The following is a 25,159-nucleotide window of genomic DNA, read 5'->3' on the forward strand; positions in this document are numbered from 1 at the left end:
AATAAGGAAGGAGTCGGCGTCTCCGGGAAGGTGTGAGCGGCTCGCTGAATGTTATCACTTTATTTAAACAAGAAGACAAAGGCCGGGCTGTGCGCAGACTTGTCCCCGTCCCGGTATCTCTGTTTACTGAACATTAATATTGATTGACAAGGTTTGCCGTCTATGACGCTGGACACATGACACAGCAAACGTATAACACTGGACGGCTTCCACTGCGTGTAAGAAACTGGCGAGAGAGCGAAAATGGCGCTACATGGATGGAGGCGCGAGAGAGGGAAACTGGCGGGAGAATGGAATGGCGCAACATGAATGGAGGAGAGGGAGAGGGAAACTGGCGGGAGAATGGAATGGCGCAACATGGATGGAAGAGTGTGAGAGGGAAAATGGCGAGAGAACAAAAATTAGGTAAGGGGGATGGAAGAGCCTGAAAGCGGAGCTCTTCTTGCACCCCCCAGTTCCTATGTTCTCTTGCATAGTTGAGTCGCTTAGCCTTGTTTTCACGTCTTCTGCACACAAACCACAAAAACATAGAAAATGGGGGGGCAGAAAAATGGCAGCAGGTGCTCTGGACTGATGTGTCACAATGTGAAATATTTGGCTGTAGTAGGAGAGAGTTTGTTGGGGGAAGGGCTGGAGAGCGGTACAATAAATGAGTGTCTGCAGCCAACTGTGAAGCATGGTGGAGGTTCCTTGCAAGTCTGGGGCTGCATTTCTGCAAATGGAGTTGGAGATTTGGTCAGGATCAATGGTGTTCTCAATGCTGAGAAATCCAGGCAGATAATTCTCCATCATGCCATAGCATCAGGGAGGCGTGTGATTGGCCCCAAATTCATTCTGCAGCAGGTCAACCCCCCCCCCCCAAACATCCAGCCAATGTCATTTAGAACTATCTTCAGTGTAAAGAAGAAGGAGGAGTCCTGGAAGTGATGGTTTGGCCTCCACAGAACTGTTATCTCACCATCATGGAGTCTGTCTGGGATAAAGGATTGGAGGTGGCTGAGATCTGTGCTTAGTTGTCCAAGATCTACGTAGAACAACCTACCTGCCATGGAGCAATCTACCTGCCATAGAACAACCTACCTGCCATAGAACAACCTACCTGCCATGGAGCAAACTACCTGCCATAGAACAACCTACCTGCCATGGAGCAAACTACCTGCCATAGAACAACCTACCTGCCATGGAGCAAACTACCTGCCATAGAACAGCCTACCTGCCATGGAGCAAACTACCTGCCATGGAGCAAACTACCTGCCATAGAACAACCTACCTTCCACAGAACAACCTACCTGCCATGGAGCAAACTACCTGCCATAGAACAACCTACCTTCCATAGAACAACCTACCTGCCATAGAACAACCTACCTGCCATAGAACAACCTACCTTCCATAGAACAAACTACCTGCCATGGAACAACCTACCTGCCATGGAACAACCTACCTGCCATGGAACAACCTACCTGCTGACTTCCTTCACCAACTGTGTGCAAGTCTACCTAGTCCTAGAAGAAGGCAAGGGAGGTGGGAGGGGGAGGGGTTAGGGCACCCAAATGGATTTGGATTTCTCCTAAAGTTACTTTCCATTTTGTTAATTGATAAAAATTAACTATTAACCAATGGCGGCTGGTGCTCAATTTTTCTTTGGGGGGGGGGGGGGTGGCAAACAAACCTCCCAAGTGGTTCATCATATACATTGTTACATGATTGTTGCTCTCTCCTATGTGAGATGTACACACACTGTATATACTGTATATAGGATTGGTGGTGATTATATACATTGTTCTGTTATTCTCATTGCTTTGTCCTATTAGGAGATGTATACACATAATATACATATATATATATATATATATATTTATTTATTTATTGGTGCTCATCATATACATATATTATTATTGCTCTGGCCTAGGGAGGACATATATCTACAGTATACAGGACTGATGATAATTATATACATATTATAATGAACTAATACAGTAATTATACACGTTCTATTATTATTATCATTGCTCTGACCTATGGGAAATGTAGACATACAGTATATATTCTGTATACAGGATTGGTGGTTCTCATCGATCGATGGGTCCTCTCTCAGTCCAGAATCAGCTTCTTATTGTGTGTCAGCAGCTTCACCTGTCTCAGGTGTCTCTGGATCTTCTCTGCCAGGCTCTCCCCGGCCTCGGGGGTCTGCCATCCTGTCTGCGGCTCGCTGGTGTTCCTGTGGAGGAGAACCTGTGAGGCCATGTACCCAGCGCTGCAAGGTGATGTACGGGTCACCTTTATTATACATGAGGTTAGGAGATGCCGGGACCTTCTCCACCCACAATACTCCTCTAGGCCTTCACCGTCTAATATGGCTAGGAGATGCCGGGACCTTCTCCACCCACAATACTCCTCTAGGCCTTCACCGTCTAATATGGCTAGGAGATGCCGGGACCTTCTCCACCCACAATAGTCCTCTAGGCCTTCACCATCTAATATGGTTAGAAGATGCCGGGACCTTCTCCACCCACAATACTCCTCTAGGCCTTCACCATCTAATATGGTTAGGAGATGCAGGGACCTTCTCCACCCAGAATACTCCTCTAGGCCTTCACCATCTAATATGGATAGGAGATGCAGGGACCTTCTCCACCCACAATACTCCTCTAGGCCTTCACCGTCTAATATGGTTAGGAGATGCCAGGAACTTCTCCACCCACAATACTCCTCTAGGCCTTCACCATCTAATATGGATAGGAGATGCCGGGACCTTCTCCACCCACAATACTCCTCTAGGCCTTCACCGTCTAATATGGTTAGGAGATGCCAGGACCTTCTCCACCCACAATACTCCTCTAGGCCTTCACCATCTAATATGGTTAGGAGATGCCGGGACCTTCTCCACCCAGAATGCTCCTCTAGGCCTTCACCATCTAATATGGTTAGGAGATGCCGAGACCTTCTCCACCCAGAATACTCCTCTAGGCCTTCACCATCTAATATGGATAGGAGATGCCGGGACCTTCTCCACCCACAATACTCCTCTAGGCCTTCACCGTCTAATATGGTTATAAAGCCAATAAATCGGAACTGAACTCTGGAAGTTTTACCCAAAAGATAAGACAAGCAGAGGACAGAGGACCGGTCAGCAGTATTGTCTGTGGTCATTAGAAGGGGAGGATGAGAAAGCCGATAACGCTGCTCTGGGACAGAATTCAATCGCGTTGTCGGCCCTGGGAAGGAAAATCCTTGTGAGACCTCAATCCAGCAGATCAACAAGTAACTTCAGATCTATAGCTACTGCTGGGAAACACGGGAATAATAATGAAGTCTATAAATTATCATTTACTCAGCACTGGTTGGTTTTCATTTTTGGCTGGAGTTTCATTTAAGGGGCAATAACATAGCAACCAATCAGAACTCACTGCACTGAGGTTAGATCACAGCAAACTGGATTCTGATTGGATGGGGTTAATGCGTAGAAAAAGGCACATGGGGACAATTTGGATTCTGATTGGAAGGTGTGGACATCCTCAGGAGTGTAACATCTGGGGGTCAGAAAAACGAAGAATTCATCTGCAAATCCTCAACTGATGGCATACAATGCGGCCTCTGGGGGGCGCTGTCAATCCATTCCATAATCCTAATAGGTTACTCATCTCTTGTCCAAGCACTGAGAATGACCGGTCCTCTTACACAGGGGAGCAGACACCCCCAGACACCCCAATACTCACATGTCACTCGGACTGCCATCTTGTATCAGTGCAAATTCTGCTCTCAGCATTTCTGGTGTCAGCGACACGCGGCACGGGGCCTCATCCGCCTCCCTGAGGAAACACAAATCCCAGAAAATGTCAGGAGCCGAGGACAATCTCTATCTAGGAACTTCCTACTTCCCATACAATCCTTTTCTTGGGTCCATTGAGGGGCAGAGATGAATTCAGATACTATCGGGTTATGCTGCCATCTACAAAGGGAAAAACATTGGCAAACAAAAAAAAATAAATGTGGGACGGCCCAGGATAGCTCCTCCTATTCCCAGCATGCCTCAGTTTTTGGCAAAGCCATACAGAGGACAAGAACATAAACACAGAGGAGTGGGGCCTGTGTCCCTCAATGGACTCCAAGAGACAGATATTATGGTGAACACACACAATCTAATTTTCTTTTTCATCCATTGAGGGGCAGAGACTGGTGATCGTCCAACTGAGGAATGGGCAACTGAAGAACAACCTCCCACAGGACTAATGAAAGAGAACCGGGAATAGCCTGCAGCCCAAGAACCGCCTGAAGGACCAACACCGGAATCTGACCCTGGATGAGGCCAGGACCTCCTGACGTGAAGGGGGGAGGAGTCAACAGCCTAAGAACGGACCTGGAGAATCAGCCTGATGTTTAAGGCCAGGAAGAGAATTATCACCACCAATAGGGGACAACTCCATCCTGGAGGAACCCAATTAACCTAAATAAAGAGAACCCACCAATAACAGGAGGAACCATTTCCCCTGAGAAGAAAACGACCCACCACCATTACGTGGCCAACAAAGAACGGCCCGCCATTCTGACACCGCGGTGTTTGAGGAAACTGAAGTGAAAATAACATTTCCACCCCAACTATTTGTAAAATAAATCCGACTTGAAGTTTTGTATCCTCTGATATGAGCAGAGCATTCAGATACCGATCGTCTTTTCTCTTGGTTTGTTGACCACTGAACTGGGATTGTCTTCATCTGAAGAATAAATCTACAGGAAGAAAACAAGCTTTCTATTATTCATCACTTGGGGAACCAGCATGCTCCAGGGGAAGAGAGAAGTGGCCCGGATGGGGTCCAGCTTCACAACCTGATCTGTCACATGGTCTAGAGCATGGAGGTAAAATTCAATTACACTGCGGGACACATCAGCATTATGGTTGTCCTCAACAGACAGTTGTATCTGTAAGACTAGATGTCAAGAGCACCCCTCCCTCCTTACACCAGATGTCAAGAGCCCCCTACCATCAGATGTCAAGAGTCCTCTACCCTCACTTACATCACAGTGCACCCCACTACCTTGTGCTGCTTCGGGGAAGAAGCTGAGGGCAGAACTGGGAAGCAGAAAGTGCAGGGTCTGGAGGAGGACTAGAGGAGGGCTGGAGTTAGCTGAATGCTCAGATGGGGGGGGGGGGGGGGAGAGGGTGCTGAAGCTGCACAGAGGTGTAGGATCTGTAGTAGTTCTGTCATCCTCTCTGCTGCCAACTGCTGAGACAGCAGGGATGGGGCAGAGATGGGATGGTTGCTGTCTCTTAGAACTGTGGGCTGTCTGAGAGTCACGCTCTGGGGGCCTGGGGGGCACCTACCACAGAAGTGGATGAAGGAAAAGGATGGGGTTCAGCTGCCCTCTACCTGAAGCCTTTACACCAGGGCAAGAGCACATTCTGGCCTCCTGGGGGATCCATGAAAGTGATATCCAGGATAGATCCAAAGACTTTGCTCTTTAGAAGGGGTACGGATATTCCAGCACCTTACCCAGAATGCTTTGCACATATACTGAATATAGGCAGAAGACTCTCATAGCAAACCATCATAGCTGAAGCGTAGGGCTCCAGACATCTCCTCCATCCAGGCTAGCCCTGCAGCAGACAGTCCGGTGGGGTCCGAGCGCGGACAGTCCGGTGGGGTCCGAGCGCAGACAGTCCGGTGGGGTCCGAGCGCGGACAGTCCGGTGGGGTCCGAGCGCGGACAGTCCGGTGGGGTCCGAGCGCGGACAGTCCGGTGGGGTCCGAGCGCGGACAGTCCGGTGGGGTCCGAGCGCGGACAGTCCGGTGGGGTCCGAGCGCGGACAGTCCGGTGGGGTCCGAGCGCGGACAGTCCGGTGGGGTCCGAGCGCGGACAGTCCGGTGGGGTCCGAGCGCGGACAGTCCGGTGGGGTCCGAGCGCAGACAGTCCGGTGGGGTCAAAGCGCAGACAGTCCGGTGGGGTCAAAGCGCAGACAGTCCGGTGGGGTCCGAGCGCAGACAGTCCGGTGGGGTCCGAGCGCAGACAGTCCGGTGGGGTCAAAGCGCAGACAGTCCGGTGGGGTCAAAGCGCAGACAGTCCGGTGGGGTCCGAGCGCAGACAGTCCGGTGGGGTCAGAGCGCAGACAGTCCGGTGGGGTCAGAGCGCAGACAGTCCGGTGGGGTCAGAGTGCAGACAGTCCGGTGAGGTCAGAGCGCAGACAGTCCGGTGAGGTCAGAGCGCAGACAGCCCGGTGAGGTCCGAGCGCAGACAGTCCGGTGAGGTCAGAGCGCAGACAGTCCGGTGGGGTCAGAGCGCAGACAGTCCGGTGAGGTCCGAGCGCAGACAGCCCGGTGAGGTCCGAGCGCAGACAGCCCGGTGAGGTCCGAGCGCAGACAGTCCGGTGGGGTCCGAGCGCAGACAGTCCGGTGGGGTCCGAGCGCAGACAGTCCGGTGGGGTCAGAGCGCAGACAGTCCGGTGGGGTCAGAGCGCAGACAGTCCAGTGGGGTCAGAGCGCAGACAGTCCAGTGGGGTCAGAGCGCAGACAGTCCGGTGGGGTCAGAGCGCAGACAGTCCGGTGAGGTCAGAGCGCGGACAGTCAGTTGGGGTCACAGAACGGCCTCCAGAGCCCGGCTGAGGAAAGGCCAATCTGGACAGCAGCTATGCAGAGCCCAACATAGAATGGGGAATCTTCAGTGAAGAGTTCAGTGAAAAACGAGTGTTGAAGAATATAAAAAAAGAACGGTGAGAGGTAGAAATACTTTTCAGAGCTGAAGAAAAGATGTCCATCCTCCTAGGAAACTAACAAAAACCTGAGGCATGCTGGGAGTAGGAGGGAACATCCCCATAATTTTTTGTTTGGCAGTGTCCAATCTTCCTGTAGGTGGCAGTATAACCCATATTATCAGAATTCCTGTGTCCCTCAATGGACAAGAAATAAAATATAATACAATGAAGAGAATCTAATAATATAAAACAATGAGGGGAATCCAGGGCTGAAGCAATGTTTATTAAACCCCCAGAACTGAAAACAGGAGAGGGAGGAAAACTCACTTCATTGGAGGAAGAATCCGGATTTCTGGACAATATTTCCCATCATCCTCTAACAAATCATATTGTGACTGCAAATCGCATATCTTATGAGTGGAGTCTATATGAGTATATACCGTGTCTCTGCAGGGTCTATATGAGTAGACACAAACTCTCATCACTCCGGGGGCACCCCATTCTGGGAAAACCCCGGGGTGATGAGTGTGTCCCCTGTGATCAGTATGATCCCCTCCCCCCTCTGATCTCCAGGTATAGAATGGGGTGACCCCGGGGTGATGAGTGTGTCCCCTGTGATCAGTACGATCCCCTCCCCCTCTGATCTCCAGGTATAGAATGGGGTGACCCCGGAGTGATGAGTGTGTCCCCTGTGATCAGTACGATCCCCTCCCCCTCTGATCTCCAGGTATAGAATGGGGTGACCCCGGGGTGATGAATGTGTCCCCTGTGATCAGTACGATCCCCTCCCCCCCTCTGATCTCCAGGTATAGAATGGGGTGACCCCGGAGTGATGAGTGTGTCCCCTGTGATCAGTACGATCCCCTCCCCCTCTGATCTCCAGGTATAGAATGGGGTGACCCCGGGGTGATGAATGTGTCCCCTGTGATCAGTACGATCCCCTCCCCCTCTGATCTCCAGGTATAGAATGGGGTGACCCCGGAGTGATGAGTGTGTCCCCTGTGATCAGTACGATCCCCTCCCCCTCTGATCTCCAGGTATAGAATGGGGTGACCCCGGGGTGATGAGTGTGTCCCCTGTGATCAGTACGATCCCCTCCCCCTCTGATCTCCAGGTATAGAATGGGGTGACCCCGGGGTGATGAGTGTGTCCCCTGTGATCAGTACGATCCCCTCCCCCCCTCTGATCTCCAGGTATAGAATGGGGTGACCCCGGGGTGATGAGTGTGTCACCTGTGATCAGTACGATCCCCCTCCCCCTCTGATCTCCAGGTATAGAATGGGGTGACCCCGGGGTGATGAGTGTGTCCCCTGTGATCAGTACGATCCCCTCCCCCCCTCTGATCTCCAGGTATAGAATGGGGTGACCCCGGGGTGATGAGTGTGTCACCTGTGATCAGTACGATCCCCTCCCCCTCTGATCTCCAGGTATAGAATGGGGTGACCCCGGGGTGATGAGTGTGTCCCCTGTGATCAGTACGATCCCCTCCCCCCTCTGATCTCCAGGTATAGAATGGGGTGACCCCGGGGTGATGAGTGTGTCCCCTGTGATCAGTACGATCCCCTCCCCCCCTCTGATCTCCAGGTATAGAATGGGGTGACCCCGGGGTGATGAGTGTGTCCCCTGTGATCAGTACGATCCCCTCCCCCCCTCTGATCTCCAGGTATAGAATGGGGTGACCCCGGGGTGATGAGTGTGTCCCCTGTGATCAGTACGATCCCCTCCCCCTCTGATCTCCAGGTATAGAATGGGGTGACCCCGGGGTGATGAGTGTGTCCCCTGTGATCAGTACGATCCCCTCCCCCTCTGATCTCCAGGTATAGAATGGGGTGACCCCGGGGTGATGAGTGTGTCCCCTGTGATCAGTACGATCCCCTCCCCCCCTCTGATCTCCAGGTATAGAATGGGGTGACCCCGGGGTGATGAGTGTGTCCCCTGTGATCAGTACGATCCCCTCCCCCCCTCTGATCTCCAGGTATAGAATGGGGTGACCCCGGGGTGATGAGTGTGTCCCCTGTGATCAGTACGATCCCCTCCCCCCCTCTGATCTCCAGGTATAGAATGGGGTGACCCCGGGGTGATGAGTGTGTCCCCTGTGATCAGTACGATCCCCTCCCCCCCTCTGATCTCCAGGTATAGAATGGGGTGACCCCGGGGTGATGAGTGTGTCACCTGTGATCAGTACGATCCCCTCCCCCTCTGATCTCCAGGTATAGAATGGGGTGACCCCGGGGTGATGAGTGTGTCCCCTGTGATCAGTACGATCCCCTCCCCCCCTCTGATCTCCAGGTATAGAATGGGGTGACCCCGGGGTGATGAGTGTGTCCCCTGTGATCAGTACGATCCCCTCCCCCCCTCTGATCTCCAGGTATAGAATGGGGTGACCCCGGGGTGATGAGTGTGTCACCTGTGATCAGTACGATCCCCTCCCCCTCTGATCTCCAGGTATAGAATGGGGTGACCCCGGGGTGATGAGTGTGTCCCCTGTGATCAGTACGATCCCCTCCCCCCCTCTGATCTCCAGGTATAGAATGGGGTGACCCCGGGGTGATGAGTGTGTCCCCTGTGATCAGTACGATCCCCTCCCCCCCTCTGTGTATATCTGGAATGTCGGGATCCAGAGTCGGAGGATTATATATAAAGAATCTGTTGGTGACGTGGCTCACCTGGGCTCAATGCTATCCTTGTCCTCTTCCAGTAAATGGCTGAGTGTGGGGGGGGCGTCTGTAGGGAGCAAATCGGAACTGAAGGGGTCACACCTGGGGACAGAAATGTAAGCAGCTGATTGGTGGACTAGGAGAAGCTGGGCGGTCATCTCTGCATACTGCAAGCTACACATCATCAATTAAAGCGGGTACATAACGGGGGGACAGTGATGGTACTGGGGGGGGCAGGGAGTAAAGCGGGTACATAAAAGGGGGACAATTGTGGCACTGGGGGGGGGTGGCAGGGAAGGCACATAAGAGGGGTACAGTAATGACACTTGGGGGGGGGGCCAACCATCCCCGCTGATAGGGTGACACAGGCTACTCCTATTGGTGCCCCCTGGGGTCTACAGCTGAACACGGGACCCGCCATTGTTGGCTGGTTCAGATATTTCCCTCCCTCCAGATTTCACACTCGGGGTGTCCCGGGATCCGGTGGGGTGTCCGGGGATCCGGTGGGGTGTCCGGGGATCCGGTGGGGTGTCCCGGGATTCGGTGGGGTGTCCCGGGATCTGGTGGGGTGTCCCGGGATCTGGTGGGGTGTCCCGGGATTCGGTGGGGTGTCCCGGGATTCGGTGGGGTGTCCCGGGATCCGGTGGGGTGTCCCGGGATTCGGTGGGGTGTCCCGGGATTCGGTGGGGTGTCCGGGGATCAGGTGGGGTGTCCGGGGATCAGGTGGGGTGTCCGGGGATCAGGTGGGGTGTCAGGGGATCCGTGGGGTGTCCCGGGATCCGGTGGGGTGTCCCGGGATCCGGTGGGGTGTCCCGGGATCCGGTGGGGTGTCCCGGGATCCGGTGGGGTGTCTGGGGATCTGTTGGGGTGTCCCGGGATCCGTGGGGTGTCCTGGGATCCGGTGGGGTGTCTGGGGATCTGTTGGGGTGTCCCGGGATCCGTGGGGTGTCCCGGGATCCGGTGGGGTGTCCCGGGATTCGGTGGGGTGTCCCGGGATCCGGTGGGGTGTCCCGGGATCAGGTGGGGTGTCCCGGGATCAGGTGGGGTGTCCCGGGATCCGGTGGGGTGTCCCGGGATCCGGTGGGGTGTCTGGGGATCTGTTGGGGTGTCCCGGGATCCGTGGGGTGTCCCGGGATCTGGTGGGGTGTCCGGGGATCCGGTGATGGTACTGGGGGGATCCGGTGGGGTGTCCCGGGATTCGGTGGGGTGTCCGGGGATCCGGTGGGGTGTCCGGGGATCCGGTGGGGTGTCCCGGGATTCGGTGGGGTGTCCCGGGATTCGGTGGGGTGTCCCGGGATCCGGTGGGGTGTCCCGGGATTCGGTGGGGTGTCCCGGGATCCGGTGGGGTGTCCCGGGATCAGGTGGGGTGTCCGGGGATCTGTTGGGGTGTCCCGGGATCCGGTGGGGTGTCCTGGGATTCGGGGTGATCTTACCAGCGTGGTCTGTGGCCCCCGGCAGTGGGAAGAGACACAGAGAGGGCGACAGACGGGAACTTCTTCCAGCTCATTATCCCCCGAATGACTTCCTACCAACAACAAAAAGAGAAAAGTTGAATATTTGGAGCGTGCTTCGCCCCGGGGGTCCCCCGACAACCTGACTCCATGTGTACCTCTCGGTTCAGGAACTTCCTCTGGGTGGTTCCCGCGGTGTCACGGGGGGATGGGTACTTTGGCAGCGGGCACAGGTGATATTCCAGATCGGTTTCGGAATATGGAAGAGGCCTCTTAAAGGCCACCAAACCAGGAGCCGGGTTCTACAGAAGACACAAGATCAGTTACTGATCACATCGTTATAGAGACACCCCAAAGTCACAATTCTACATAGGAAAGATGAAGTTCAGGCAAGAGAAGACCATTCATTGATCGTGTCTCTCACTCTGCTCTCTCCTCCCATCAGCGCGCTCTTCGTTAGCACGTGACCACTGCTGCACCGGACAAGTCATCCTGGGCCCGCCCACAGCCTGTGATTGGGCAGAGAAAGGAGAGGCAGCACAGTGATGAGCTCATCCCTCCATCACTCTGCTCTCTCCTCCTATCACCATTCTTCTTGTTAAGACATGAACTAATTGGCTCATTATGCTGCTTCTCTATCTCCCACTCTAGCTCTGCTGTACAGGGACTGCAGAGTGTTGATAGAAGTTCTCATTAAGCTCCATACACAGCTCAAAAAATAATGAACAATCAATAGAGAATTGCATTAGTTTGTGTTACAGAAGGTCCAACCCGCCCCGCCTCACTCTGAGCATTCCATCCGTATGACTGAGCCCTCTCTGGGTGAAACGCATCAGAGCGAGGAGGGCTTGGGGGAGGAGGGTTGGGTCAAAGAGTCGGGGCGAAGAGAGTCGGGGCGAAGAGAGAGTCGGGGCGAAGAGAGAGTCGGGGCGAAGAGAGAGTCGGGGCGAAGAGAGAGTCGGGGCGAAGAGAGAGTCGGGGCGAAGAGAGAGTCGGGGCGAGGAGAGAGTCGGGGCGAGGAGAGAGTCGGGGCGAGGAGAGTCGAAGAGAGTCGGGATGAAGAGAGTCGGGCGAGGAGAGAGTCTGGGCGAGGAGAGAGTCGGGGCGAGGAGAGAGTCGGGGCGAGGAGAGTCGAGGCGAGGGGAGTCGGGGGAGCAAGGAGGGTTGGAGTGAGGAGGGTTGAAGTGAGGAGGGTTGAAGTGAGGAGAGTCGGGGCGAAGAGGGTCGGGGCGAGGAGGGTCGGGGCGAGGAGGGTCGGAGTGAAGAGAGTTGGGGCGAGGAGGGTCTGGGGAGTGAGGAAGGTCGGCGTGAGGAGGGTCTGGGGAGCGAGGAGGGTCTGGGGAGCGAGGAGGGTTGGGGCGAGGAGGATCGGGGCGAAGAGAGTCGGGGCGAAGAGAGTCGGGGCGAAGAGAGTCGGGGCGAAGAGAGTCGGGGCGAAGAGAGTCGGGGCGAAGAGAGTCGGGGCGAAGAGAGTCGGGGCGAGGAGAGAGTCGGGGCGAGGAGAGAGTCGGGGCGAGGAGAGAGTCGGGGCGAGGAGAGAGTCGGGGCGAGGAGAGAGTCGGGGCGAGGAGAGAGTCGGGGCGAGGAGAGAGTCGGGGCGAGGAGAGAGTCGGGGCGAGGAGAGAGTCGGGGCGAGGAGAGAGTCGGGGCGAGGAGAGAGTCGGGGCAAGGAGAGAGTCGGGGCAAGGAGAGAGTCGGGGCAAGGAGAGAGTCGGGGGAGCAAGGAGGGTTGGAGTGAGGAGGGTTGAAGTGAGGAGGGTTGAAGTGAGGAGAGTCGGGGCGAAGAGGGTCGGGGCGAGGAGGGTCGGGGCGAGGAGGGTCGGAGTGAAGAGAGTTGGGGCGAGGAGGGTCTGGGGAGTGAGGAAGGTCGGCGTGAGGAGGGTCTGGGGAGCGAGGAGGGTTGGGGTGAGGAGGGTCGGGGCGAGGAGAGTCGGGGCGAAGAGAGTCGGGGCGAGGAGAGTCGGGGCGAAGAGAGTCGGGGCGAAGAGAGTCGGGGCGAAGAGAGTCGGGGCGAAGAGAGTCGGGGCGAAGAGAGAGTCGGGGCAAGGAGAGAGTCGGGGCAAGGAGAGAGTCGGGGCAAGGAGAGAGTCGGGGCAAGGAGAGAGTCGGGGCGAGGAGAGAGTCGGGGCGAGGAGAGAGTCGGGGCGAGGAGAGAGTCGGGGCGAGGAGAGTCGGGGCGAGGAGAGTCGAAGAGAGTCGGGATGAAGAGAGTCGGGGCGAGGAGAGTCGGGGGAGCAAGGAGGGTTGAAGTGAGGAGGGTTGAAGTGAGGAGGGTTGAAGTGAGGAGAGTCGGGGCGAAGAGGGTCGGGGCGAAGAGGGTCGGGGCGAAGAGGGTCGGGGCGAAGAGGGTCGGGGCGAAGAGGGTCGGGGCGAAGAGGGTCGGGGCGAAGAGGGTCGGAGTGAAGAGAGTTGGGGCGAGGAGGGTCTGGGGAGTGAGGAAGGTCGGCGTGAGGAGGGTCTGGGGAGCGAGGAGGGTCTGGGGAGCGAGGAGGGTCTGGGGAGCGAGGAGGGTCTGGGGAGCGAGGAGGGTTGGGGTGAGGAGGGTCTAGGGTCTGGGGAGTGAGGAGGATTGGAGTGAGGAGGGTCTGGGGAGTGAGGAGGGTTGAGGGGAGGAGAGTCTGGGTGAGGAGGGTCGGGGCGAGGAGGGTCTGGGGAGCGAGGAGGGTCTGGGGAGCGAGGAGGGTTGGAGTCACGAGGGTTGGAGTCACGAGGGTTGGAGTCACGAGGGTTGGAGTCACGAGGGTTGGAGTCACGAGGGTTGGAGTCACGAGGGTTGAGGAGGGTTGGAGTAAGGAGGGTCGGGGCGAGGAGGGTCGGGGCGAGGAGGGTCGGGATGAGGAGGGTCTGGGGAGCGAGGAGGGTCTGAGTGAGGAGGGTTGGAGCGAGGAGGGTCTGGGGAGTGAGGAGAGTCGGAGTGGACCTTCTGTGTTCTTCGTCTAGAATCTCGTTTCATCAGTGCTGATGCCAATCGAGAAGGGTCGGGATGAGGACGGTGGGTCGGGGCGAGGAGGGTCGGGATGAGGACGGTGGGTCGGGGCGAGGAGGGTCAGGATGAGGACGGTGGGTCGGGGCGAGGAGGGTCTGGGGAGCGAGGAGGGTTGGAGTGAAGAGGGTCAGGGCGAGGAGTGTCTGGGGAGTGAGGAGGGTCGGGGAGCGAGGAGGGTTGGAGTGAAGAGGAGCTCGCAGTCTATGGACTATGACTTGAATATGATGATAGTAGATGTTCTCCACTCACAAAGACGTGCATCGGGTGGAAGTCGGGGGGGTTCAGCAGTTGCTCTGGGGGGCTCAGTGTGAGGAAGGTGGTCTCCAAACGTTCCTCTTCTCTCATCTCTGTCCTCGGACTCAGCGCTGGTCCCGGGGGGTCGGGATTGGAGAACGTTATCGGCACAAGCTCATCCTGCCGGCAGAGAAGAGGAGAAGCTGTATAGACATCGGGGGAAGCATTGCAGGTCGGTGTGGCCCCTCTGTAGGTCGGGGGCCCCAATAAGAGATACATTGTGCTGAGAGGGTAAGTATTACCTCCGCCCCGCTCCTCAGGGGTTGTGGCAGCTGTCGGGATTGGTAGGTGGAGGCCGAGAGCGCACTGACCGGCTGATATCCCATCACTTTATAATGCTGAGGAACCTGATCAGAATGATCAATAAAAGTGATCAGAAGACAGAGCGATCAATAATAGTGATCAGTGTGTCTGGGTGACGACTTACCTTTAGGTCATAGAAGGGTAGGTTCACTTTCAGTTGTACAGCGGCTGGTTGTGGGGTGACTCCGCAGAGACCACCAAGAGTCTGAGTGCAGCAGAAGAAGAGAGACCATTAGCAGAGCTCCGCCCTCCGCCCTCCGATGAACCTGCTCAGTATTTGGCCCCCCCGGAGCCTTCCTACACCCGGGGGGGTTCCCGGCCCCTCCCACTAGTCTGGGGGGACTGTGCAAAACATTCCCAGAGAGAGGGGGAGGAGCCCAGGAAACATCCATCCCCCGATCTCTCCTGTAACCCCGGACATGTATTACCTCACTTCCTGCTCACAGCGCTCTGTCCTCGCATGCTTCCAGCACAATCTACAGTATGTGACAAAAGTAAGTACACCCCTCAGTCACATTTGTGTAAATCTTTTCTTGTATCTTTTCATGTGACAACACTGAAGAAATGACACTTGTCTACAATGTAAAGTAGTGAGTGTACAGCTTGTATAACAGTGTAAATTTACTGTCCCCTCAAAATAACTCAACACACAGCCATTAATGTCTAAACCGCTGGCAACAAAAGTCAGTACACCCCTAAGTGAAAATCTCCAAATTGGGCCCAATTAGCCATTTTCCCTCCCCGGTGTCATGTGACTCATTAGTGTTACAAGGTCTCAGGTGTGAATGGGGAGCAGGTGTGTTAAATTAGGTGCCCCCTCAATATAACTCAACACACAGCCATTAATATCTAAATCGCTGGCAGCAAAAGTCAGTACACCCCTAAGTGAAAATCTCCAAATTGGGTCCAAAGTGTCAATATTTTGTGTGGTCACCATTATTTTCCAGCACTGCCTTAACCCTCTTGGGCATGGAGGTCACCAGAGCTTCACAGGTTGTCACTGGAGTCCTCTTCCCCTCCTCCATGATGACATCACAGAGCTGGTGGATGTTAGAGACCTTGCGCTCCTCCACCTTCCGTTTGAGGATGTCCCACAGATGATCAATAGGGTTTAGGTCTGGAGACATGCTTGGCCAGTCCATCACCTTTACCCTCAGCTTCTTTAGCAAGGCAGTGGTGGTCTTGGAGGTGTGTTTGGGGTGGTTATCATGTTGGAATACTGCCCTGCGGCCCAGTCTCTGAAGGGAGGGGATCATGCTCTGCTTCAGTAGGTCACAGTACATGTTGGCATTCATGGTTCCCTCAATGATCTGTAGCCCCCCCAGTGCCGGCAGCACTCATGCAGCCCCAGACCATGACACTCCCACCACCATGCTTGACTGTAGACAAGACACACTTGTCTTTGTCCTCCTCACCTGGTTGCCCCCACACACGCTTGTCACCATCTGAACCAAATACGTTTATCTTGGTCTCATCAGACCACAGGACATGGTTCCAGTAATCCATGTCCTTAGTCTGCTTGTCTTCAGCAAACTGTTTGTGGACTTTCTTGTACATCATCTTTAGAAGAGGCTTCCTTCTGGGATGACATCCATGCAGACCAATTTGATGCAGTGTGCGGCGTATGGTCTGAGCACTGACAGGCTGACCCCCCACCCCTACAACCTCTGCAGCAATGCTGGCAGCACTCATACGTCTATTTCCCAAAGACAACTTCTGGATATGACGCTGATCACGTGACCTCAACTTCTTTGGTGGACCATGGCGAGGCCTGTTCTGAGTGGAACCTGTCCTGTTATACCGCTGTATGGTCTTGGCCACCGTGCTGCAGCTCAGTTTCAGGGTCTTGGCAATCTTCTTATAGCCTAGATCATCTTTATGTAGAGCAACTATTCTTTTATTCTGATCCTCAGAGAGTTCTTTGCCATGAGGGGCCATGTTGTACTTCCAGTGACCAGTATGAGAGAGTGAGAGCGATAACACCAAATTTAACACACCTGCTCCCCATTCACACCTGAGACCTTGTAATACTAACGAGTCACATGACACCGGGGAGGGAAAATGGCTAATTGGGCCCAGTTTGGAGATTTTCACTTAGGGGTGTACTGACTTTTGTTGCCAGCGGTTTAGACATTAATGGCTGTGTGTTGAGTTATTTTGAGGGGACAGTAAATTTACACTGTTATACAAGCTGTACACTCACTACTTTACATTGTAGACAAGTGTCATTTCTTCAGTGTTGTCACATGAAAAGATAGAATTAAAGATTTACACAAATGTCACTGAGGGGTGTACTTACTTTTGTCAGATACTGTATATATGAATAGCTGCATTGAAGGGCAGGGGAGACCCCCTATATCTTCATAAAGAGGACCTGTCACGTTTCATTGCTTGTTAGCCTCCTTGTGATACCAATAACATTTACAGAAAAAAAAAAAATGTAAAAAAAAAAAAAAAAAAATTAAGAAAATAAAAACGATTTAAGAAAATTTTAAAGCTCCCCCCTCACATACCCCATAAAAAAGTGCAGCGCAGGGCGAGCACCTCTATGTAAACATCAATTGAAATTGGAACGAGTCCTCATTCCCCACCCAGAGTCATCGTTCCCCACCCAATCAGAGTCATCGTTCCCCACCCAATCAGAGTCATCGTTCCCCACCCAATCAGAGTCATCGTTCCCCACCCAATCAGAGTCATCGTTCCCCACCCAATCAGAGTCATCGTTCCCCACCCAATCAGAGTCATCGTTCCCCACCCATGTACAAAGATCAGAACCCAGGGGACCACGCTGACATCTGACCAGTTGTTCTGCACTCACCGATCCGGGGGGTTCAGCAGGGTACGGGGGGAAGTCATAGAAGAGGATCCGATTGGTGGGGGAGGGGATCACTTCCTCACTGTCGCTCTCTGTGTGATATAAAGGGTCACTCCGGACTGATCCACACAAATCATTATAAACAAGTCACATGACTAATGATGTCTTACCAAACGTCCCATCCCCCGCTGGCTCCGCCTGAAGTCGTTGCAGCAATTTCCTCAGACGTCCCAACCTGCGATCTACTCTACAGCGCACCAGGACCTGGAACACGGAACACGGAGCATGGAACACAGAGCATGGAACACGGAGCATGGAACACAGAGCATGGAACACAGAGCATGGAACACAGAGCATGGAACACAGAGCATGGAACACAGAGCATGGAACACAGAGCATGGAACACAGAGCATGGAACACGGGAGCATGGAACACGGGAGCATGGAACACGGGAGCATGGAACACGAAGCATGGAACACAGAGCATGGAACAAGGGAGCATGGAACAAGGGAGCATGGAACACGGGAGCATGGAACAAGGGAGCATGGAACAAGGGAGCATGGAACAAGGGAGCATGGAACAAGGGAGCATGGAACACAGAGCATGGAACACGGAGCATGGAACACAGAGCATGGAACACAGAGCATGGAACACAGAGCATGGAACACAGAGCATGGAACACAGAGCATGGAACACAGAGCATGGAACACAGAGAATGGAACACGGAGCACGGAACACGGAGCATGGAACACAGGAGCATGGAACACGGAGCATGGAACACGGAGCATGGAACACGGAGCATGGAACACGGAGCATGGAACACGAAGCATGGAACACAGAGCATGGAACACAGAGCATGGAACACAGAGCATGGAACACAGAGCATGGAACACAGAGCATGGAACACAGAGCATGGAACACAGAGCATGGAACACAGAGCATGGAACACAGAGCACGGAACACAGAGCATGGAACACGGAGCATGGAACACGGAGCACGGAACACGGAGCACGGAACATGGAGCACGGAACATGGAGCATGGAACACGGAGCATGGAACACGGAGCATGGAACACGGAGCATGGAACACGAAGCATGGAACACAGAGCATGGAACACAGAGCATGGAACACAGAGCATGGAACACAGAGCATGGAACACGGAGCATGGAACACAGAGCACGGAACACAGAGAATGGAACACGGAGCACGGAACATGGAGCATGGAACGAATGGAATGAAAAATTGCATTTGAAAGACTGCTGTGCAAATACCATGTGACATAAAATATTGCAACACCCACCATTTTATTCTCTATGGTCTCTGCTAAATTAAAATATATATAATGTTTGGGGGTTCTAAGTAATTTTCTATACAGATTTTAACTTGTCAGCAACAAGTGTTAGAAAAACTTTTAGTCTTTAAAGGAGTTAAACTGACCTCATTTACAGACTGAAGTTCATTCCTTTGATCTAAAAGAACCAAATGATACAATGTTTCTTTTTATCTCTCAGCGCTGAGCAATGTTGTGAAACTTTGCAGGCTTTCTTCGTCTTTTTTTTTTTTATGACAGCTGTGAGCAGAGAACTGCTCTGCACTTGTTTCATGAATCGTGGAAATGCGCGGATTAAGATCATGGGGGGGTTGAATCGAAATCGCATTTTTTTTTAACGATTAATCATGCAACTCTATTGTATAGAAAATAAGATTGAATGCCGACAGCCCACCAAATCACTGCAATACTGAGACACCATCCACAGATCCCACCAAATCACTGCAATACTGAGACACCATCCACAGATCCCACCAAATCACTGCAATACTAAGACACCATCCACAGATCCCACCAAATCACTGCAATACTGAGACACCATCCACAGATCCCACCAAATCACTGCAATACTGAGACACCATCCACAGATCCCACCAAATCACTGCAATACTGAGACACCATCCACAGATCCCACCAAATCACTGCAATACTGAGACACCATCCACAGATCCCACCAAATCACTACAATACTGAGACACCATCCACAGATCCCACCAAATCACTGCAATACTGAGACACTATCCACAGATCCCACCAAATCACTGCAATACTGAGACACCATCCACAGATCCCACCAAATCACTGCAATACTGAGACACCATCCACAGATCCCACCAAATCACTGCAATACTGAGACACCATCCACAGATCCCACCAAATCACTACAATACTGAGACACCATCCACAGATCCCACCAAATCACTGCAATACTGAGACACCATCCACAGATCCCACCAAATCACTGCAATACTGAGACACCATCCACAGATCCCACCAAATCACTGCAATACTGAGACACCATCCACAGATCCCACCAAATCACTACAATACTGAGACACCATCCACAGATCCCACCAAATCACTGCAATACTGAGACACCATCCACAGATCCCACCAAATCACTGCAATACTGAGACACCATCCACAGATCCCACCAAATCACTGCAATACTGAGACACCATCCACAGATCCCACCAAATCACTGCAATACTGAGACACCATCCACAGATCCCACCAAATCACTGCAATACTGAGACACCATCCACAGATCCCACCAAATCACTGCAATACTGAGACACCATCCACAGATCCCACCAAATCACTGCAATACTGAGACACCATCCACAGATCCCACCAAATCACTGCAATATTGAGACACCATCCACAGATCCCACCAAATCACTGCAATACTGAGACACTATCCACAGATCCCACCAAATCACTGCAATACTGAGACACCATCCACAGATCCCACCAAATCACTGCAATACTGAGACACCATCCACAGATCCCACCAAATCACTGCAATACTGAGACACCATCCACAGATCCCACCAAATCACTGCAATACTGAGACACCATCCACAGATCCCACCAAATCACTGCAATACTGAGACACCATCCACAGATCCCACCAAATCACTGCAATACTGAGACACCATCCACAGATCCCACCAAATCACTGCAATACTGAGACACCATCCACAGATCCCACCAAATCACTGCAATACTGAGACACCATCCACAGATCCCACCAAATCACTGCAATACTGGGACACCATCCACAGATCCCACCAAATCACTGCAATACTGAGACACCATCCACAGATCCCACCAAATCACTGCAATACTGAGACACCATCCACAGATCCCACCAAATCACTGCAATACTGAGACACCATCCACAGATCCCACCAAATCACTACAATACTGAGACACCATCCACAGATCCCACCAAATCACTGCAATACTGAGACACCATCCACAGATCCCAACAAATCACTGCAATACTGAGACACTATCCACAGATCCCACCAAATCACTGCAATACTGAGACACCATCCACAGATCCCACCAAATCACTGCAATACTGAGACACCATCCACAGATCCCACCAAATCACTGCAATACTGAGACACCATCCACAGATCCCACCAAATCACTGCAATACTGAGACACCATCCACAGATCCCACCAAATCACTGCAATACTGAGACACCATCCACAGATCCCACCAAATCACTGCAATACTGAGACACCATCCACAGATCCCACCAAATCACTACAATACTGAGACACCATCCACAGATCCCACCAAATCACTGCAATACTGAGACACCATCCACAGATCCCACCAAATCACTGCAATACTAAGACACCATCCACAGATCCCACCAAATCACTGCAATACTGAGACACCATCCACAGATCCCACCAAATCACTGCAATACTGAGACACCATCCACAGATCCCACCAAATCACTGCAATACTGAGACACCATCCACAGATCCCACCAAATCACTGCAATACTGAGACACCATCCACAGATCCCACCAAATCACTGCAATACTGAGACACCATCCACAGATCCCAACAAATCACTGCAATACTGAGACACCATCCACAGATCCCACCAAATCCCTCCATTAGGCCAATATATGAATCTCTATTAAAGATGAAGTTTAATCTGCTTATATTTTGCCTTTCCTGGTTTCCCTCCCCCTCATCAACATGATAAGGACTTTATTATATAAAACCTTTCCATTACATACTTTATTAAATGTATAATAAATAAAAATAATGAATTTAATCTATTTTGGAATAAGGCTATAACATAACAAAATGTGGAAAAAGTGAAGCGCTGTGAATACTTCCCGGATGCACTGTATATAACCGGGGGTATGTTCTTTAGTGATCTATAACTGGGGGCGTGTCCTATAGACAGTACGAGTCCTTTACCTCTCTCTATAACTGGGGGCGTGTCCTATATACAGTACGAGTCCTTCACCGCTCTATAACTGGGGGCGTGTCCTATATACAGTACGAGTCCTTTACCTCTCTATATAACTGGGGGCGTGTCCTATATACACTACGAGTCCTTTACCTCTCTATATAACTGGGGGCGTGTCCTATATACAGTACGAGTCCTTTACCTCTCTATATAACTGGGGGCGTGTCCTATATACACTACGAGTCCTTTACCTCTCTATATAACTGGGGGCGTGTCCTATATACAGTACGAGTCCTTTACCTCTCTCTATAACTGGGGGCGTGTCCTATATACAGTACGAGTCCTTTACCTCTCTATATAACTGGGGGCGTGTCCTATATACAGTACGAGTCCTTTACCTCTCTCTATAACTGGGGGCGTGTCCTATATACACTACGAGTCCTTTACCTCTCTATATAACTGGGGGCGTGTCCTATATACAGTACGAGTCCTTTACCTCTCTCTATAACTGGGGGCGTGTCCTATATACAGTACGAGTCCTTCACCGCTCTATAACTGGGGGCGTGTCCTATATACAGTACGAGTCCTTTACCTCTCTATATAACTGGGGGCGTGTCCTATATACACTACGAGTCCTTTACCTCTCTATATAACTGGGGGCGTGTCCTATATACAGTATGAGTCCTTTACCTCTCTATATAACTGGGGGCGTGTCCTATATACACTACGAGTCCTTTACCTCTCTATATAACTGGGGGCGTGTCCTATATACAGTATGAGTCCTTTACCTCTCTATATAACTGGGGGCGTGTCCTATATACAGTATGAGTCCTTTACCTCTCTATATAACTGGGGGCGTGTCCTATATACAGTACGAGTCCTTTACCTCTCTCTAATTGGGGGCGTGTCCTATATACAGTACAAGTCCTTTACCTCTCTCTATAATTGGGGGCGTGTCCTATATACAGTACAAGTCCTTTACCTCTCTCTATAATTGGGGGCGTGTCCTATATACACTACGAGTCCTTTACCTCTCTCTATAATTGGGGGCGTGTCCTATATACACTACGAGTCCTTTACCTCTCTATATAACTGGGGGCGTGTCCTATATACAGTATGAGTCCTTTACCTCTCTCTATAATTGGGGGCGTGTCCTATATACAGTATGGGTCTTTTACCTCTCTCTATAATTGGAGGCGTGTCCTATATACAGTACGAGTCCTATACCTCTCTCTATAACTGGGGGCGTGTCCTATATACAGTATGAGTCCTTTACCTCTCTCTATAATTGGGGGCGTGTCCTATATACAGTATGAGTCCTTTACCTCTCTCTATAATTGGGGGCGTGTCCTATATACAGTACGAGTCCTATACCTCTCTCTATAACTGGGGGCGTGTCCTATATACAGTACGAGTCCTTTACCTCTCTCTATAATTGGGGGCGTGTCCTATATACAGTACGAGTCCTTTACCTCTCTCTATAATTGGGGGCGTGTCCTATATACAGTACGAGTCCTTTACCTCTCTCTATAATTGGGGGCGTGTCCTATATACAGTACGAGTCCTTTACCTCTCTCTATAACTGGGGGCGTGTCCTATATACAGTATGGGTCTTTTACCTCTCTCTATAACTGGGGGCGTGTCCTATATACAGTATGGGTCTTTTACCTCTCTCTATAACTGGGGGCGTGTCCTTCTCATACTTTATACTGACAGGTGTCCCCTTTGCCCCTCCGGACATCGGGAGGTGTGGCTGATGTCGTTCCCATCCCTGTGTCCCCGGTGACCCGTGTCAGCACCGGATCGCGGTCTTACCTTGCGGGCGGCCTGCTGGAAACGTCGCAGTGCTCGGTTCCTATTGGCCCAGAGCTCGTTCAGATAAAGGTCAAACTGAGGCTGAAGTGTGGGAATCTGCGGAGGACACACAATTCATTATCATATGTCATGTATGTAGATGGAGGAGATAATACCCGACCCTCCGACTCACCGGATCTGACCTCCGCAGCACCCGCCGGGACACGGCGCTCACACACTGTCCTCTGTATTCTCCATGGAAGTCGGGGGTTCCAATCATCACCTGTGATTGGGCCATCGTTATCTGGTGTAATGCTATGACCCCGCCCCCACACACATAAACCAGATATATGACTTTTACAATTAAAAGTAAATCTAAAGAAACATTTGGGGTTTGGATGGGGGAAGGGTAAAGCTGAAGTTTAATCGGCTTATAATTTGTCTTTCCTGGTCTTTTTTTACCTAGTGATGTCATCACTGGGTCTCTGAGCTTCTCTATTCAGTACAAGCAAATCATGGCTGGTGGGAGGGGCAGGTGGGGGGGGCAGATCACGGCTGGTGGGAGGGGCAGGTGGGGGGGGGGGGCAGATCATGGCTGGTGGTGGTGGGAGGGGCAGGCAGGGGGTCTGTACATAGCTTCCTGAAAACATCCCACCATGCTAGTTTTAGTACTCTGCTAAGCCCAGAGTCCTGAACCAAGCAGTGGGAGGAGTTATGCAAATATCACGATGCCTTGATGGGCGGGTGTCAGTCTGGAGGAGTGGGCGTTCATCATCAGGCTTATTTGCATAGGTAACGCCCACATTTAATGCTGAGCCTCCATGACTGAAAGAGCTGGAATTAAAGGGGTGGGGCCAGGGACAGTCAGCCTGAGGACGAAAAGACTTTGATGATGAAAGTCCCCGTTCCCCACCCAATCAGAGTCATCGTTCCCCACCCAATCAGAGTCATCGTTCCCCACCCAATCAGAGTCATCGTTCCCCACCCAATCAGAGTCATCGTTCCCCACCCAATCAGAGTCATCGTTCCCCACCCAATCAGAGTCATCGTTCCCCACCCAATCAGAGTCATCGTTCCCCACCCAATCAGAGTCATCGTTCCCCACCCAATCAGAGTCCCTGTTCCCCACCCAATCAGAGTCATCGTTCCCCACCCAATCAGAGTCATCGTTCCCCACCCAATCAGAGTCATCGTTCCCCACCCAATCAGAGTCATCGTTCCCCACCCAATCAGAGTCATCGTTCCCCACCCAATCAGAGTCATCGTTCCCCACCCAATCAGAGTCATCGTTCCCCACCCAATCAGAGTCATCGTTCCCCACCCACCCAGAGTCCCTGTTCCCCACCCAGAGTCCCCGTTCCCCACCCAGAGTCCCCGTTCCCCACCCAGAGTCCCCGTTCCCCACCCAGAGTCCCCGTTCCCCACCCAATCAGAGTCCCCGTTCCCCACCCAATCAGAGTCCCCGTTCCCCAGCCAATCAGAGTCCCCGTTCCCCAGCCAATCAGAGTCCCCGATCCCCAGCCAATCAGAGTCCCCGTTCCCCAGCCAATCAGAGTCCCCGTTCCCCGCCCAATCAGAGTCCCTGTTCCCCAGCCAATCAGAGTCCCCGTTCCCCACTCAGAGTCATTATTCCCCACCCAATCAGAGTCACTGCCAGCAACAGTCAGCCCGAGGACGAAAAGACTTTGATGATGTTGGACGTCCTCCTATCAAGAAATGGGGCGGGGCTCTTATCTGACTGGCTGCAGCTTCTAATGCACATTGTGAGAAGCTCACAGTGTGCAGTGAAATCGGAGGAAGCCGTTCCAGAACAGGAGAGGAGCCGATACACCTGTGCAAGACTGAAGGGGGGTGGAGGGATGACATAAGACTGAAGGGGGGATGGAGGGAGGAT

At 52.5% G+C, this 25,159-nt stretch overlaps 1 protein-coding gene across 1 annotated transcript in view; it reads right to left on the reverse strand.

Annotated features, from left to right (window-relative positions):
- Positions 1–1,842: 1,842 nt before the first annotated feature.
- Positions 1,843–25,159, reverse strand: part of CFAP221 (cilia and flagella associated protein 221) — a gene marked incomplete in the record, with an annotated part of 79,118 nt that continues 55,801 nt past the window's right edge. The window contains 12 exon segments of the mRNA XM_073634560.1: positions 1,843–2,218; positions 3,717–3,809; positions 9,351–9,443; positions 10,775–10,866; positions 10,951–11,094; positions 14,028–14,192; positions 14,315–14,419; positions 14,500–14,580; positions 17,194–17,282; positions 17,361–17,454; positions 23,287–23,382; positions 23,459–23,548. Coding sequence (XP_073490661.1) covers positions 2,092–2,218; positions 3,717–3,809; positions 9,351–9,443; positions 10,775–10,866; positions 10,951–11,094; positions 14,028–14,192; positions 14,315–14,419; positions 14,500–14,580; positions 17,194–17,282; positions 17,361–17,454; positions 23,287–23,382; positions 23,459–23,548 — 1,269 coding nt within the window.

The sequence above is a fragment of the Aquarana catesbeiana genome, linkage group LG06 (genome assembly GCF_042186555.1).
Source record: "Aquarana catesbeiana isolate 2022-GZ linkage group LG06, ASM4218655v1, whole genome shotgun sequence".
Lineage (NCBI taxonomy): Eukaryota > Metazoa > Chordata > Amphibia > Anura > Ranidae > Aquarana > Aquarana catesbeiana.